We start from the raw sequence: 17,114 nt of genomic DNA, 5'->3' as shown, positions 1-17,114 counted from the left end.
TGTCATATTCAATCCCCACAAGGACCTAGCACGAAGCTGTGTATGAGCACCACATTACAAATAAGGAAACTGAGCCTGAGAATTGTTGAATAATTTCACTCTAGTAATTCATATCTAGGTCTGTGTGACCCCCAAATCTCTGTTCTTTCCAGGGTTCTATACTTCTATCCATGGATTCAGGAGTGTCAATAAACACTACAGAGTACCTACCTTAGGCTAAATGCATTCAGAAAGGAAATGAGAGAACCCAAAATGAAAACCAGATCCATTAAATGTAAATATCACTATAAGTAGAGTTTCTTTTAGATTAACACAACAAAAGCTGCCACTGAAGGCCCACCATCATCCAGAATATCATAATGTCAAAATTTCTTTTTAATAAAGGCCTCCTTCTTCAACTATACATTACAGACTACTATTCTCTGGCAATCTTTGCTTTGTTAGATTTTTAGGAATTCCTGTAAAATTTCCTGGCTAATAGCAAAGGATTGATGAATCTATAGATCTGTACATGTAATAACAAATCATGATAGTTTTCCACAAAGAGGTAATCAGAAAGAGTCCAAATGTATACCCCTAGCCAAAAGCAAGGTGAGAGCAACATAGTCCAAAAGAAAGACAAAATGAGCTACACGTGTAATTTTTAATTTTCTAGTAGCCACGTTAGTAGCCACGTTAAAATATATTAATTTTAATATATTTAACTTAATATATCCACAGTATCAGCATTCCATTGGCACCAACCATGTTTCAAGTGTTTAATAGCCAAATCTGCTTAAACAGTACATGAAGAGAATTTCTAGCCAGCTAATAACTTAGGTGTACAGATCCTAAGGAAAAGTGATAACACATATAACACATCCCAAGAAAAGAGACATCATCATCCTCCCAGGTCATTGTAATGATGGGATTTCAATACTTACTTTCTGAATAAAGGTTCAAAAATTGATGTGGATTCATTCCCTAAGAACCTCTATTAAAATCAGGTAAAACCATACAACAAGAATTAGATGTACCTCTTGGAAAACACACCTCTTTGCAACGTGGCCACAGGAAACACATGCAGTAGTTAAATGGCGGGAGAGATGGTCCCGTTTTAATAAAATCTGTGGCTAATTTCTGTTCTCAACAAGTTTTGAATCAGACAGTATAGGAAACAAACCTTTCACAAGTGTTTTTTTCTTCTTTGCTTACCAGCGTTCTCTGACACAAAATCTTAAAAAGCTGAACAAGAAATTCTTAGATATGGTGGCAGCACATGATGGCCTATTTTAAGCTTTAAGTTCTTTCCATTTATAACTAATATTTTAAAATATGTATATTAATGGAATATGTATTAAATGGGATAGTATACATAATAAGGTAGCACCAGTATTCACCATTAAATTAAAATATGCCATAATATATTAGTAAGAGGTAAAAACAAGCAAGGTGCAGATAAGAACAATGCAACTCAAATATCTTTACAAATGTGTTTGTGCATGTATATAAGGCCACCTAACTCTGAATCTCCAAATGCCTTTGAAAAACACCACCTATCGACAAGAAAAGCAAATGAAATCACCCTGAAATCACACTACATCATAACTATGAGAGGGAGGAGAGAGAAAAGCCAAGAACTTTAAATAACATTTACGGGGCGGGGCGGGGCCACGGGGGCCGCAGGGATCATGATTCAAAACTGGCAAAGCCTTCTCTGCTGGCTGGCAGCAAAGCAGAGATTACTTGGAAAACAAGGAGAGAATGCAATAGTCCTATTAGTGGTGGGGCATAGATAAAATCACCTAAGATTTACTCCCAGAAGCAAGTGGGTCTCACCTTGAGTAGGGAAATGCTACAAACAGGTCTAAGATCAGTTGGCTCAAAGCCTTGGCTACTAATGAATCAAAAGTAGGAGGATGAGGGTGTGTGCAGGACCAGAGATGCTTGTCAGAGGGAAAGCATCTGAGAGGAATCACATCAGACATGGGATGTATCTGTGGGAACTTAGCAGTGAAGGAAAAATAGAAGAAATGAGCTGAAAGTAAGGGTATTACAAGAAAACCACAGGAAGGACTGAAGCCATTGCACCAAGATGTCACTTATTAAAGAAACCCTGTACTTCCCTATACCTACAGAAAAAGACGCACTCCCACTAGGAAACCAGGTAAAGACCCAAATCCCTCCAACCACAACCCTTAACCTCTATGAAAATGATTATTAATACTGACCCAGAAAAGTCATACTGAATATATCATGAAGGAAAAAAAAAGTAACAGCAACATTCACACAAAACTACCAGAAGAAAAACCAGAATTTCATCTTAATGAAAATATTCCCCCCAAGCCCCACAAAATAGAAAACTATAACCCAAATATGCAAGCCTCACTTAGTGACTTTAATTTGTTCCTGAAAGCTCTGCCACTAAATGAAAAGGCATTAAGTGTAAAATCATTTCCATTACTTTTAATGGGAAAAACTGGAATGAGTTCTATCTCAAACCGTATCTTTACAGAGAGAGAAAAATATATTAATTGAATATGAAAGTGTGTTTACATGAGAAACACTAATTTGAAAATATAGATTTTCAAATCTATATTTAATTAAAATTTATATTTTAATTAAAAAATAATGAAAGTTTATCACACTAGTCAAAGTAGAAAGACTTTATCATAAGTGGCTGTTGATAAAGAAGGGTGCCAGAGGGTTTTTTCTTTCTTTCTTTCTTTCTTTATTTTTTAACATCTTTATTGGAGTATAACTGCTTTACAATGGTGTGTTAGTTTCTGCGGTATAACGAAGTGAATCAGCTATACGTGTACATATATCTCCATATCCCCTCCCTCTTGCGTCTCCCTCCCACCCTCCCTATCCCACTCCTCTAGGTGGTCACAAAGCACCAAGCTGACCTCCCTGTGCAATGCAGCTGCTTCCCACTAGCTATCTATTTTATATTTGGTAGTGTACATATGTCCATGCTACTCTCTCACTTCGTCCCAGCTTACCCTTCCCCCTCCCCGTGTCCTCAAGTCCACTCGTTACATCTGTGTCTTTATTCCTGTCCTGCCCCTAGGTTCTTCAGAACCTTTTTTTTTGGATTCCATATATATGTGTTAGCATACGGTATTTCTTTTTCTCTTTCTGACTAACTTCACTCTGTATGACAGACTCTAGGTCCATCCACCTCACAACAAATCACTCAATTTCATTTATTTTTATGGCTGAGTAATATTCCATTGTATATATGTGCCACATCTTCTTTATCCATTCATCTGTCAATGGGCACTTAGGTTGCTTCCATGTCCTGGCTATTGTAAATAGTGCTGCAATGAACATTCTGGTACATGACCCTTTTTGAATTATGGCTTTCTCAGCATATATGCCCAGTAGTGGGATTGCTGGGTCGTACTGTAGTTCTATTTTTAGTTATTTAACGAACCTCCATACTGTTCTCCATACTGAGAAGATCTTTTCTTGAAAGGCGAATCTACTTTCAGGTGATCTACGTTCAGATGGATATTCAATATCAGAATCTGACATGTTTGACAGGAAGTATCTTTTCCTTGACACTATAACTCTATAAAGTTTTTAACAGACAATCTGATCTAGCCATAAAAGAAGGATCTTTTAAAGGAGGCAAGAATATACAATGGAGAAAAGACAGCCTCTTAAATAAGTGGTGCTGGGAAAACTGGACAGCTACATGTAAAAGAATGAAATTAGAACACTCCCTAACACCATACACAAAAATAAACTCAAAATGGATTAAAGACCTAAATGTAACGCCAGACACTATAAAATTCTTAAAGGAAAACATAGGCAAAACACCCTATGACATAAATCACATCAAGATCCTTTTTGACCCACCTCCTAGAGAAATGGAATTAAAAACAAAAATAAACAAATGGGACCTAATGAAACCTAGAAGCTTTTGCACAGCAAAGGAAACCACAAACAAGATGAAGAGACAACCCTCAGAATGGGAGAAAATATTTGCCAACAAAGCAACTGACAAAGGATTAATCTCCAAAATTTAAAGTAGCTCATGCAGCTCAATATCAAAAAAACAAACAACCCAGAAGCAAGAGGGAAGAGATATGGGAACATATGTATATGTATAACTGATTCACTTTGTTATAAAGCAGAAACTAACACACCATTGTAAAGCAATTATACTCCAATAAAGATGTAAAAAAAAAAAACAACCAAACAACCCAATCCAAAAATAGGCAGAAGACCTAAATAGACATTTCTCCAAAGAAGATAGACAGATTGCCAACAAACACATGAAAAGATGCTCAACATCACTAATCATTAGAGAAATGCAGATCAAAACTACAATGAGGTATCACCTCCCACCGGTCAGAATGGCCATCATCAAAAAATCCACAAACAATAAATGCTGGAGAGAGTGTGGAGAAAAGGGTACCCTCTTGCACTGTTGGTGGGAATGTAAATTGGTACAGCCACTATGGAGAACTGTATGGAGGTTCCTTAAAAAACTAAAAATAGAACTACCATATGACCCAGCAATCCCACTACTGGGCATATACCCTGAGAAAACCATAATTCAAAAAGATTCATGTACCAAAATGTTCATTGCAGCTCTATTTACAGTAGCCCAGAGATGGAAACAGCCTAAGTGTCCATCATCGGATGAATAAAGAAGATGTGGCACATATATACAATGGAATATTACTCAGCCATAAAAAGAAATGAAACTGAGTTATTTGTAATGAGGTGGATGGACCTAGAGTTTGTCATGTCTTACAGAGCGTAGTAAGTCAGAAAGAGAAAAACAAATACCGTATGCTAACACATATATATGGAATCTAAAAAAAAAAAAAAAAGGTTCTGATGAACCTAGGGGCAGGACAGGAATAAAGACACAGACGTAGAGAATGGACTTGAGGACATGGGGATACAGAAGGGTAAGCTGGGACAAAGTGAGAGAGTAGCATGGACATATATACACTACCAAAAGTAAAACAGATAGCTAGTGGGATGCAGCTGCATAGCACAGAGAGATGAGCTCCGTGCTTTGCGGCCACCTAGAGGGCTGGGATAGGGAGGATGGGAGGGAGGGAGACACAAGAGGGAGGGGATATGGGGATATATGTATACGTTTGGCTGATTTACTTTGTTTACAACAGAAACTAACACACCATTGCAAAGCAATTATACTCCAATAAAGATGTTAAAAAAAATGCTTTGTGGCTTCGTACACAAAATCTGTATATGCAAAAATAAATGGAGCACCTTGTCCACAAACAAAAGAAAAAAAAAAACAGAAGAAGAAGAAGAAGAAGGATCTTTGAAAAAATGTCCAAGGTGGAAGACTGGCAGCTGCCTCATAGTTTGATAATGTTAATCCACCATTGGTTTCATTCTCCATTTAATGTATTATATACATTTATTTTTAAGTTTCTCAAAAAACATGACTCCTTCTCACAACACAATGCAATTTTCTAGAACATACAACCAGTTCAGTAGAGTGAGTTAATTCTAAAGAAAATATACTTTTTAAATTCTATGTCCATTTTCAATCCTCTTTATAAGACCGTCTTTTGCTTAATTATTAAAGCTTTTTTCCTTTGCTTCCCTTGTACCTGCACCATCTCTTCACCAATTTTTCAACCTTTTGGGGACTCATAAAGCTCTTGCTCTCAAAACACACATTAAAAGTTGTAGCAGAAGGCTTCCCTGGTGGCACAGTGGTTAAGAATCCGCCTGCCTATGCAAGGGACATGGGTTCAAGACCCGGTCCGGGAAGATCCCACATGCCACGGAGCAAGTAAGCCCATGCTCCACTACTACTGAGCCTGTGCTCTAGAGCCCGCGAGCCGCAACTACTGAGCCCATGTTCCACAACTACTGAAGCCCACACACCTAGAGCCCATGCTCCACAACAAGAGAAGCCACAGCAATGAGAAGCCCATGCACTGCAATGAAGAGTAGCCCCTGCTCGCCGCAACCAGAGAAAGCCCGCATGAAGCAACAAAGACCCAATGCAGCCAAAAAAATTTTTTTAAGTTGTAGCAGAGAAAAACTGATTGGGACAAAATAAAAACTAAAATCAAGAATTCTCCAAAAGGGACTTCCCGGGCAGTCCAGTGGTTAAGACTCCACGCTTCCACTGCAGGGGGCATGGGTTCCATCCCAGGTCGGGGAACTAGGATCCTGAATGCTGCGCAGCATGGTACGGCCAAAAATAAATAAATAAAATAAAAAAGAATGCTCCAAAACACATGGAAGTAGTAACCATAAACAACAGACTACAGTCATTAGGTGCTACTACATCCTTCTCACTAGGTATACAAAGGAAGAGATAATATGGTTCATGCATCTAATGATGTATGCCAAGCCACTAGAAATCATACTGGCTTAGGACAATAACCTATTTCTCATGAAAGAAGAGTTAACTGAATTGAGGGTTGAGAATAACAAAAAATGGGGGACGTACAAATAGAAACCATAATGAGAATCCATTACATATTTATTAGAATGGTTAAAATTTAAAAGGCTGATAAAGTCAAGGGCTGGTGAGGAAGTAGAGGAATTAGAAACCTCCTATATTGATGGTAGGAATGTAAAATGGGACAACCACTTTGAAAAACATACATCTAACATGTGATTCAGTCATTCTACTTGTATATATTTGACCAAGAGAAAAGAAAGCATATGTCTATACAAAGACTTGAACATTAGGTTCAAAGCAGCATTACCTGTAAAAGCCAAAACCTAGAAACAACCAAAATACCCATCAACAGGTGAACAGATAACCAAATTATGGTACACTCATATAGTACGATACTACTCAGCAATAAAGGTGAATGAGCTAATGATAAATGCAACAACATGAATGAATCTCAAAATAAATATGCTTTGTAAGAGAAGCCAGACCAAAAAAAGTACATACTATATGATTCCACTTACATAAAACTCCGGAAAATGCAAATTAATCTACAGTGACCGAAACCAGATCAGTAGTTATTTGAAAAAAAGGAGTTGGGAGGGAAAAATTATAAGGAGACATGAGGAATCTTTGGGGGTGATAGTTATATTCATTATCTTGTTTGTGGCAATGGCTTCATAGGTGTATACATATGCCAAACATATAAAACTGTACACTTTTAGGGGCTTCCCTGGTGGCGCAGTGGTTAAGAATCCACCTGCCAATGCAGGTGACACAGGTTCGAGCCCTGGTCTGGGAAGATCCCACATGCTGCAGAGCAACTAAGCCCATTGGCCACAACTACTGAGCCTGCGCTCTAGAGCCTGCGGGCCACAACTACTGAAGTCTGCATGCCTAGAGCCTGTGCTCCGCAGTGAGAGAAGCCACCGCAATGAGAAGCCCACGCACAGCAACAAAGCGTAGTCCCTGCTCGCCGCAACTAAAGAAAGCCTGCACACAGCAATGAAGACCCAATGCAGCCAAAAATAAATAAATTTATTTTTTAAAAAAGAATATATAGTTTATTGCATATCAATTACACCTCGTAAATCTGTTAAAAGTGTATACAAACACATCAGAGTCTGCTAAAATTTATGATTCTGAATGAGGAGTGACATCAGTAGTATTAATAAAGGAAGTGATATTAATAAAATTGACAGCACTTAGTCGTTCGTGTTACAATACAACATACAAAGTATATTTTGAACACAGAGTTCACTAGCTCAGTTGAATACAGAAAACCAGAAGGGACCAGGTTTGTCATGGCTCAGTTTGACCATGTGCTTAGGCAACAAGAAATGTTATAGCTTATTTCCACCTGGTCTTTGTCCATTTTGTTCTTACCACTCTAACTTAACAGTCTCAACCCCTTCTTATACCCCCATTCCATCAAGGCTCCTTGGCCTTCTTTTTAAGGTAAAATTCCATATTTACTAGTAATTTTTAAATTAATATTAACATTCCTTTTTAAATTTTAATCAGGACTACTGCTCTAATTACACCATTGTATAAACTTTCTCCATATCTGTTTTCCCCATAATCTCAGTTTTAGGGTGCAATTTTGCAGAATATAATAAGCATGCTGCCCCTGTAAATACTCTGCTTTCAAGGGACCCAGCTCCCTGCCTTGGGAGACTGGCACATATCAAACGGATTGCATCCATGGGCTCCCTGAACTTTCAGAACCTCCAGCTTCTGGCTGGGCTCAGCCTGAGAGAGTCATCTGGAGAAATGACAGTAAGGCGGGGACACCCTGGCTGCTCCGCTGTCAGGTTATTGCAGATGGACCGAATCTCTCCACCAGAGGCCACAGCTCCTGTCAGGTAAACATCTTGAAAGGGCTCTCATTGGAGGTTCTGCTAATGGCTCTCACCCCTTGCTTAGAAATGGTAAAGGGTCTCAGCTCCTATTCACTTTATTTAAACTCTCCTCAAATTACCCAATTTGAGTATATCTTCTGTTTCTAGCTAGGACCCTAACAGGACAGGTTTTCAGGAATACAAATATCATGTAATAGCAAGAAAAAAAAAAGTTCTTCAAAAAATTAAAGCAGGATTCCTTTGGTTTAGTCACCTACATATAACCATTTTGGTGGGCCATTTGAAATTTGTACCAATTTCAGGCTCACAAGGAAATATACAACAATGTCTATAAAAACAATCTTACAACACACCACTAACTGGTGTCCATAGTTTAGATACTGTATTTTTAAATAAATACATAAAAAAACAACTTTTACCTGTTACAGTAATGTCATCTTATTTCCTTAAGGTTTTATTACATCCATAATCAGATAAACAGGGTGTGCTCTATCATGCTCTGAGGGCTCTGGTGGTTCTAAGACAACACTAAAGTCAAGAGGTCTATGAACAATCCATGATATTGGATACCCCACTATCCTGACCCATCTCATTAAAAACCTCTGTGCCAGGGTGGCAGCTTTCAGCATAAATGGTATATCAAAGATGTAAAAGCCCAGTCTTTGAAAGCAGTAAAGAGAGTCACAAGGCCATGCAGAGAGCTAGAAGAAAACGCAGAACACCCACAGAAATGTAAAAGACCAGTGAGATGAACAAGCGAAAGACTGGGTACTTGAAGGAAGGCCAAGGAATTACTCAAAAAGCTCATGTGTTAGAGCACCAAAGACTGGAAGAATGGCATAAACCTCTTTTTTGTATCTGCACAAGTAATGCCAGCCCAAACTGTGATTCCATCAGACCTCACAACACAACAGGATGAAAATCAGTTAAAACAAGGGCATCGTATGTAACGGCTCTGTGACGTTTCATTACAAGAAGAAATGTCAGATACTTAGTATCCCAAGCAACCTCCCTTCTAGTTCTATTTAACATAACCCTTATTTATTTTAGACACAAGTTGAAATAAACTCTCTTCAGCAACACTTCAGGACAGTGAAACTGTGCTTAACCTCCACCTAAATAACTGCTGCTTTAGATCAGTGTCTACCAAACACCAGCCCTAGGAATGTCTCTATGTGTATAACTGAGTCACTGTGCTGTACAGCAGAGAATGGCACAACACTGTACATCAACTATACTTCAAGAAAATTAAATAAATAAATAAATAAATAAAAACCAGTCCCACAGAATTCTGTCAATCCAAAATGACCTTTTTTAGCAACTGGTAACAAACTGCAAAACTATTAATACTGTGAACTAACTGTATCATATTTAATGAACAGTCCTTAATTTTGAAATTAAGTCTTCATTCCTATGCACCTATTAAAATTAATTAGCTTTTTTCAAGGTAACTTTAAGATGTCTTTGGTTGCCAAAATCTTAATCTCTCTGATTATTAAAATTCAATCTTGGAAATATGGCCATAGAGCGCTTATTTAATAAGAGATAAGGGATTCCTATCAAATTGAAATAAAGAAATTTTCTCACACTTTCATTTTATCTTATTTTAATATTTATTTATTTATTTGGCTGCGTCAGGTCATAGTTGTGGCACGCGGGATCTTCGTTGCCACGTGTGGGATCTTCGTTGCCATGTGTGGGATCTTCGTTGCCATGTGTGGGATCTTTGTTGCAGCATGCAGGATCTTTTCTGTTGCAATGTGCAGAATCTTTAGTTGAGGCAGGCAAACTCTTAGTTGCGGCATGTGGGATCTAGTTCCCTGACCAGGAATTGAACCTGGGCCCCCTGCATTGGGAGTCTTAGCCACTGGACCACCAGGGAAGTCCCTCTCACTCTTTTAATTGAAGCATAGTTGACTTTCAATATTCGTTTCAGGTGTACAACACAGTGGTTCAATACTTTTATAGATTATACACCATACAAAGTTATTATAAAATTTGGACTTTATTCTGTGTTGTATATTACATCCCTGTATATATGATGTGATATATGATGTGAGTCTCTGGATAAGACTTCCTTTATCTGTAGCACATATCTTACGTGGTTTCAAGGTTCTTTCCACTACCAGCATTCTATGATTCTCTCTATGTAAAGATCACATCTTCACTCCAATAACGTGATGATATTATATTGGATTAAACATTCTTCAAGGTCTGTAGTCAGCTGTTGAATAACGTTACTCTTTTGCAATTATTCATAATACCCAACAAAATCCTAACCACAAAAAACTGCATTACTGGAACAGTTTAGCATGTAATACACAATGAGCTTTCATTTCCTAAGAAAGTGTATATTCCTTAGTATACTGTCCATACTTCTCCTCCCTCCCTCAAATTATTACACAAGGCACTGACTTAATCCCTGGATCAGTAGCACAATAAACATTATGTCCCACCAAGCACTTAAATGGCTTATCTGGAATGATTATGAAACAGTGTATCTGTCTCTCTCTCTCCCCTTCTCCCTCTCCCTCTCTCTTTCTCTCTACATAGACACATACACACAAAAAAAGACAACAACACTAGAATATAAAAAAAAATGAAAAAAATGAAAAAAAAAATTTAAAAACAAAAAAATGGCATTTTAATGACTGTCATGAATGCAGTAACAGCCAGTATTAAAAATTGTGGGCTAAGTGTAATGTGTGTATACCTAAAGGATAAAAAATGAGGAAGGACTGCGATTATTTCCATAGTAATTCCCCCCCTTTCTTTGAAAAGTTATTATAAATTTAATATAAATATGAAAATTTATACATCAAAAGGAAATTTTACTGAACTTTCCTAAGAAGAACTAAGTGGCATTAATTGTGAATATAAGCAACTGACAGTGTCCAAAGCACCTTGTGCTCAATAAAGCATTTGCCACGGAAATGAACAGCAACAGACATGTCTTGTACGTCTCCAAAGGGTGAAGGGGGTCCTAAAATTTTGTTCACCACAGGCTCTGAAGAAGACATCAACACCCAGGTTCAGGAGATGTGGTTCCTCAGATTAAGACATTTTCTCAACCATAAAAAAGTGTTACTAAGCAAGCTTACTAAAATTCATTTAGCAAAAAATAAATATTTTTGAGAGCCTGCTAGTTAGAAGGCACTGTGCTTAAAACCAAGGAGGACTTCCCTGGTGGCACAGTGGTTAAGAATTAGCCTGCCAATGCAGGGGACACAGGTTCGAACCCAGGAAGATCCCACATGCTGCAAAGCAACCAAGCCGTGTGCCACAACTACTGAGCCTGCGCTCTAGAGCCCATGAGCCACAACTACTGAGCCTGCACACCACAACTGAAGTCCACGTGACCCAGAGCCGTGGAGCCACAACTACTCAAGCCCACACACCATGGGGCCCACGTGCCGCAACTACTGAAGCTTGCGCTCCTAGAGCCTGTGTTCCACAACAAGAGAGGCCACTGCAATGAGAAGTCTGCACACCACAACGAAGAGTAGCCCCTGCTCACCACAGCTAGAGAAAGCCCATGCAGCAACAAAGACCCAACGCAGCCAAAAGAAAAAAGCAAACAAACAAAAACAACGAAAAGAAAATATCTTTGCATTTATTTATCAATAACCATTCTTTTTTTTTAGAAGACTTTTTTTTTTAAGATGCTGGTAGGAGTTTATTAATTAATGTATTTATTTTTGCTGTGTTGGGTCTTCGTTTCTGTGCGAGGGCATTCTCTAGTTGTGGCAAGTGGGGGCCACTCTTCATCACGGTGCGCGGGCCTCTTACTATCGCGGCCTCTCGCTGTGTAGCACAGGCTCCAGACACGCAGGCTCAGTAGTTGTGGCTCACGGGCCTAGTTGCTCCGCGGCAAGTGGGATCCTCCCAGACCAGGGCTCGAACCCGTGTCCCCTGCATTAGCAGGCAGATTCTCAACCACTGAGCCACCAGGGAAGCCCAATAACCATTCTTAAAACAACCCAGCAAATGATACAGACATATAGCAGTCTCTTTCCAGAATGATTCTCCTACTAGAAATAAATTAATGAGCAGAAATGGGACAGGGGAAATGAGTGCCTACAATAGACTTTTTTGAAATAGGTAAATGCTATTTTTTTTAATAAATTTATTTTTGGCTGTGTTGGGTCTTCGTTGCTGTTCACGGGCTTTCTTTAGTTGCAGAGAGCTGGGGCCACTCTTCATTGCAGTGCATGGGCTTCAGTAGTTGTGGCACATGGGCCCAGAAGTTGTGGCTCGTGGGCTCTAGAGCACAGGCTCAGCAGTTGTGGTGCACGGGCTTAGTTGCTCCACGGCATGTGGCATCTTCCCAGACCAGGGCTCAAACCCGTGTCCCCTGCCTTGGCAGGCGGATTCCCAACCACTACGCCACCAGGGAAGCCCAGCAAATGCTATTTTTTGGGGGGGGGGGGTGCTGCATTGGGTCTTCATTGCTGCCCATGGGCTTTCTCTAGTTGTGGTGAGCAGGGGCTACTCTTCGTTGTGGTGTGCAGGCTTCTCATTGCGGTGGCTTCTCTTGTTGTGGAGCACGGGCTCTAGGCACGCGGGCTCAGCAGTTGTGGCTCGCAGGCTCTAGAGTGCAGGTTCAGTAGTTTCGGCACAGGGGCCTTGCTGCTCCACGGCATGTGGGAATCTTCCCAGACCAGGGCTCAAACCCGTGTCCCCTGCATTGGCAGGCGGATTCTTAACCACTGCGCCACCAGGGAAGTTCCGCAAATGCTATTTTAATCAGAACTATATTCATCGCCCCTGTGGTCATTAATGTGTCAACTTGGCTAAGTCACAATAACCAGATTTGGTCAAATATTATTCTAGATGTTTCTCTGAAGGTATTTTTTATATAAGACTAACATTTCAATCAGCAGTTTGAGTAAAGCAGATTATGCTTCATAATGTGAGTGGGACTCATCCAATCAGTTCAAAGTTCTAATAAAATTTTAAAACATTGACTTCCTTGGAGGAAGAGGGAATTCTGTCTTTGGATTGAAATTGTAACTCTTCCCTCAGTCTCCAGATTTTGGATCTGCAGCCCTCACAATCATGTGAGACAATTTCTTAAAATCAATCCCCCACTCCCTCCCTCCCCACACACAAACATCCCACATCCCACTAGTTCTGATTCTCCGGAGAACCCTGACTAATATAACCTGCATAACATCATGGTCATCCCTCAATAAATCATCTCATCACCTACTATATACAACCCTTCCTTTCGTGTCTTATTTTTTGATAAAGTGATACCTCAATAAATGAATCCTGTAAAAATAAAAACAATCTCCTTAATCATACAGTTAAGCAGGGTTGCTAAGGAATGGAAAATCTTTCAAAACCTGCAAAGCAAACTCAGTAGGTAGCTGAGCACCTTCCGTAAACACATCTTTTTGTGGGGCTTCAACAGGACTGGGTGCGCCTGAATTACAGGGACCTAAACAAGAGTGAAATCAACAAGGTTTTCTTTCACCACAGGTGTTTCCCCTCTTCTGCTTGGTTCCCTTTCCCTTTCAGCTCACTTGTCAACACACCAGTTCCCTGATACTTGTGCTGACTTGAATATGGTGTTGCGTTCTTCAGGAGAGTTTATTTCACCTTTCTTCTCTTCAACTCCAGAATTTCCATTTGGTTTTTCTACAATTTCTAATTTCTTATTGAGATTCTCTATTTGTTCAGTCACTGTTATCATACATTCCTATCATTCCAGAAACGGTTCATTTAGTTCTTAGAACATATGTAGAATAATGGCTTTAAAGGCCCTGTCTACAAATTTTAACATTGGAAACAATCAGGAACACTTTCTATTGCCTACTTTTCTCAATATATCACACTTTCCTATTTCTTGGTATGTATCATAATTTTATGTTGAAAACTAGACATGTTATATAAAATAGTATAAGAATTCTGGAAATCTCTCTTCCTCCACAATGTGCAGTTACTAATGCCTCTGTTGAGTTTTACTTTTCTTTAATTCTTGTTTTCATTTTAAAGCCTGCTTGCCTGGGGGTTGCCCCTGTGTCTAAGTAGCTTAGTGATTTAGCCAAAGATTCGACAGGGAATTTGCTCAAATACCCTAAGTCAATAAAGGTTGTCATCCTTTCCAAAAGGATCTATGTGTGGGTAGAGGAACACGTTCAACAGGCAGACATTTTCAAGTCTTCCAGATTTTAGCTTTCCCTGGATGCTTTCATGGCTCCTCTGCCCCTACATGAAGCCTCAGCTAACCATGACTTTAGGCTAAAAGAGCCATGGGCCTGCACAAATCTCATGACCCCAAGACCATAACTTCCAGGGACAATGCTGCTGGGCATCATCATGACATTGCACACCCTGGAAAATCAAGCAAGTTGGAAGGGAAAAGGGTGGAGTGTGATGGGAGCAGCTTCCGGGCATGAATGTGACAGATTGCCACTGTTATGGCTTAATATTTACCGGTTTCTCAAACATAAACACTTTCCACATTGTTGGAAGCCTTTGGTTGAGTTCTAGAGCACTGAAATGGTTATTACCTGTTTTGCAGATGGACTTCATTCTAAGTCACAAACCTCCATCTTTCCTAAGTATATTTATACCAGTGTCTGTTCCCCTTTTATAGCTTTATAACATACTTTGGAAGTCCTTAGTCGTCTTCATGTACTGCCAAACTTTCTTATTCCTTTAGATCCAGCATAAGCTGTGCCTTCCTAATGAGGCCATCTCCCATTAATCCATGCACACTGATCTCTACCTTCTTTGAATTCCTATTACACATCATTATATCACAATCATTTTCTGTGTGCTATGTTTTTGTTTTCAGCAACATCCTTAAGTCTTTGGGACAAGGAATTCGGTTTTCATGCTTTGTATCCTCATCCCATACCTGGCAGAGTGATGAGCACAAAGTAAATTTTTGCCCACTTCAACCCAAAAATTTACACCGGAAGAAAACTGCCTTGTAATGCATGTATGTAGCCCAACCATTTCCCCAGAAAGCAACGATTAAGATTCCAAGACCTAATCATGTAACACCACTAGCACATTCTTCCCTTCTGCACTGCATCCATGACCTAGAGTGTACACTATCAGCTGAAAGTACAAGGCAGGGACTACTGGTTGCCAAGCCTAATATTCATTTTGATCCTCTACCTTACTAACAAAACCATAATCATATCCCTGCTTATCTTGTAGCTAGGAGTTCAAGTGGAGGAGAGGCACTAACTGAAAAGACAGTAGCCTTCTTGAGATCATTAGGGGAAGGGGTCAGATCCTAAAAGATGTCAAAACTAGAAATGGAAAGAACCTAGGTCATTAATGACATATCACAGAAACACTTCACTAGCCCTGGACTGCCTACCCAGTAACTTTCAATTACATGGTTTGTATAGGCCATTGAAATTTTACCAGCGGTTGAATTGGAATTACATAGTGAAAAGGTCACGACAAACCTGATAACTAAATCACCACAAGCCATTAAGAAGCACATATTCTCATTTATCATATAGAGAAAGTAGGGGAAAATCTGACTTCCTGAGTAATAACCATTAATCATCTTTGTCCATAGTCCTCTCATGGTCACAAATGTAACCAGCATGGAATTAAGAGAATGCTTGCTTGGGTTTGAATCCACAGCTCCACTGTGTGAATTCAGCGCCTGAGTGTTTCTAAACTGCAAAATGGGACTAAGAACAGTATCTATTTCATAGTATTGCTGAAAGAAATGAAAGAGAAAATTCACGGAATGCCTTTAGAACAGTGTCAGGCACATGCTAGCTACAACAACAGTAAATGTTAATGGTGGTGGTGGTAGTGGTGGTGGTGGTGATGATGACTGATGATGACGACGATGGCGACCTAATAGTAAGTTCTAATCCACTGTAGAAGGCCACTATAAATAGTAAATAAACACATAAACTGAAACACATTTTTCTTAACGATGCTAATCTTTTATTTCAAGACTGAAGTCTGAGGTACTGCTGGCTTGCTTTCATGTTTTGCTATCACCCTACATTTGAGAAAACAGTGAGCAGAAAACTCCCAAGGACTGAGTGACAAAAACCCTAAATATGTTTTTATTTCCTTTCCCATCTGTCTTGTAAGAGCATACTCTTATGGTAAACAAAGATTTGAAGACATCAAAGTTCCCCCTCTGAAATAATACAAAATTTTAATAGTGGTTCAAAGAAATTTTTTTTAATTCCTTACCCAGAAGATCCAGTGCTCTTACAAACACCAAGGAGGGGCCTTTTTTCAGCAAAGTTGTCACACTTTTGAGCACCTGATGAGGAACATGAAATAAAATGTAAAATAAAACTTTGAGAAGTATTCTTGTATATTTCCCATTATTTTCATTCTCTCAAAACATTTACAGCTAAAGAGATAGCAAAACATTCATTTAAATTGATATATTTATACAGTTGACTGAACAAAAACTAGAAGAGCTATAAATAAACTTATAACTATTTTCAAAATTGAACCAACATTTAAAAACCTTTTTTTAAAATTAGCAATGTCAACCTTATACACATTCACCATGAAATCAGAAAACCACCCCCAATTCCACCAACTAATTACCTAAGAGTTGTATAACCTTGATTTCAAAACTAAATAAAGGAAGGTCACAACAGAAACTTTAAAAACTTCAAAATTTCAGGCCATTCTCAATACACAACAATGCAAAATCCTGAGAAAAGACTAGTAAAATGAATAGCAATGTATTAGAAAAAAAATTAAATCAGTCAGTCTGTGAAGAAAGACTGAAAGACATTGTCAACCAGAGAGCTCCAAGAAACAACACACCAAAGCACCCTCAATAAAGTTAGAGGTTGGCAAACACATACACATTGCTTGCAATCAGCTTTTTAGTTTGCTGCTTA

General features: G+C 39.0%; 1 protein-coding gene across 3 annotated transcripts in view; it reads right to left on the bottom strand.

Moving 5' to 3' along the window:
- BCAS3 (BCAS3 microtubule associated cell migration factor) overlaps positions 1-17,114 on the bottom strand; it is a 572,392-nt gene that overhangs the window by 468,918 nt on the left and 86,360 nt on the right. For all 3 annotated transcript variants that reach the window (XM_059997244.1, XM_059997243.1, XM_059997246.1), the window contains exon 7: positions 16,444-16,516. In XM_059997244.1, the coding sequence (XP_059853227.1) occupies positions 16,444-16,516 (73 nt within the window). The remainder of the gene's footprint in view (positions 1-16,443; positions 16,517-17,114) is intronic.

Source organism: Delphinus delphis, chromosome 19 (genome assembly GCF_949987515.2).
Source record: "Delphinus delphis chromosome 19, mDelDel1.2, whole genome shotgun sequence".
Taxonomy (NCBI): Eukaryota; Metazoa; Chordata; class Mammalia; order Artiodactyla; family Delphinidae; genus Delphinus; species Delphinus delphis.
The sequence above is the reverse complement of the archived record's forward strand: the minus strand, read 5'-3'. Positions and strand labels throughout refer to the sequence as shown.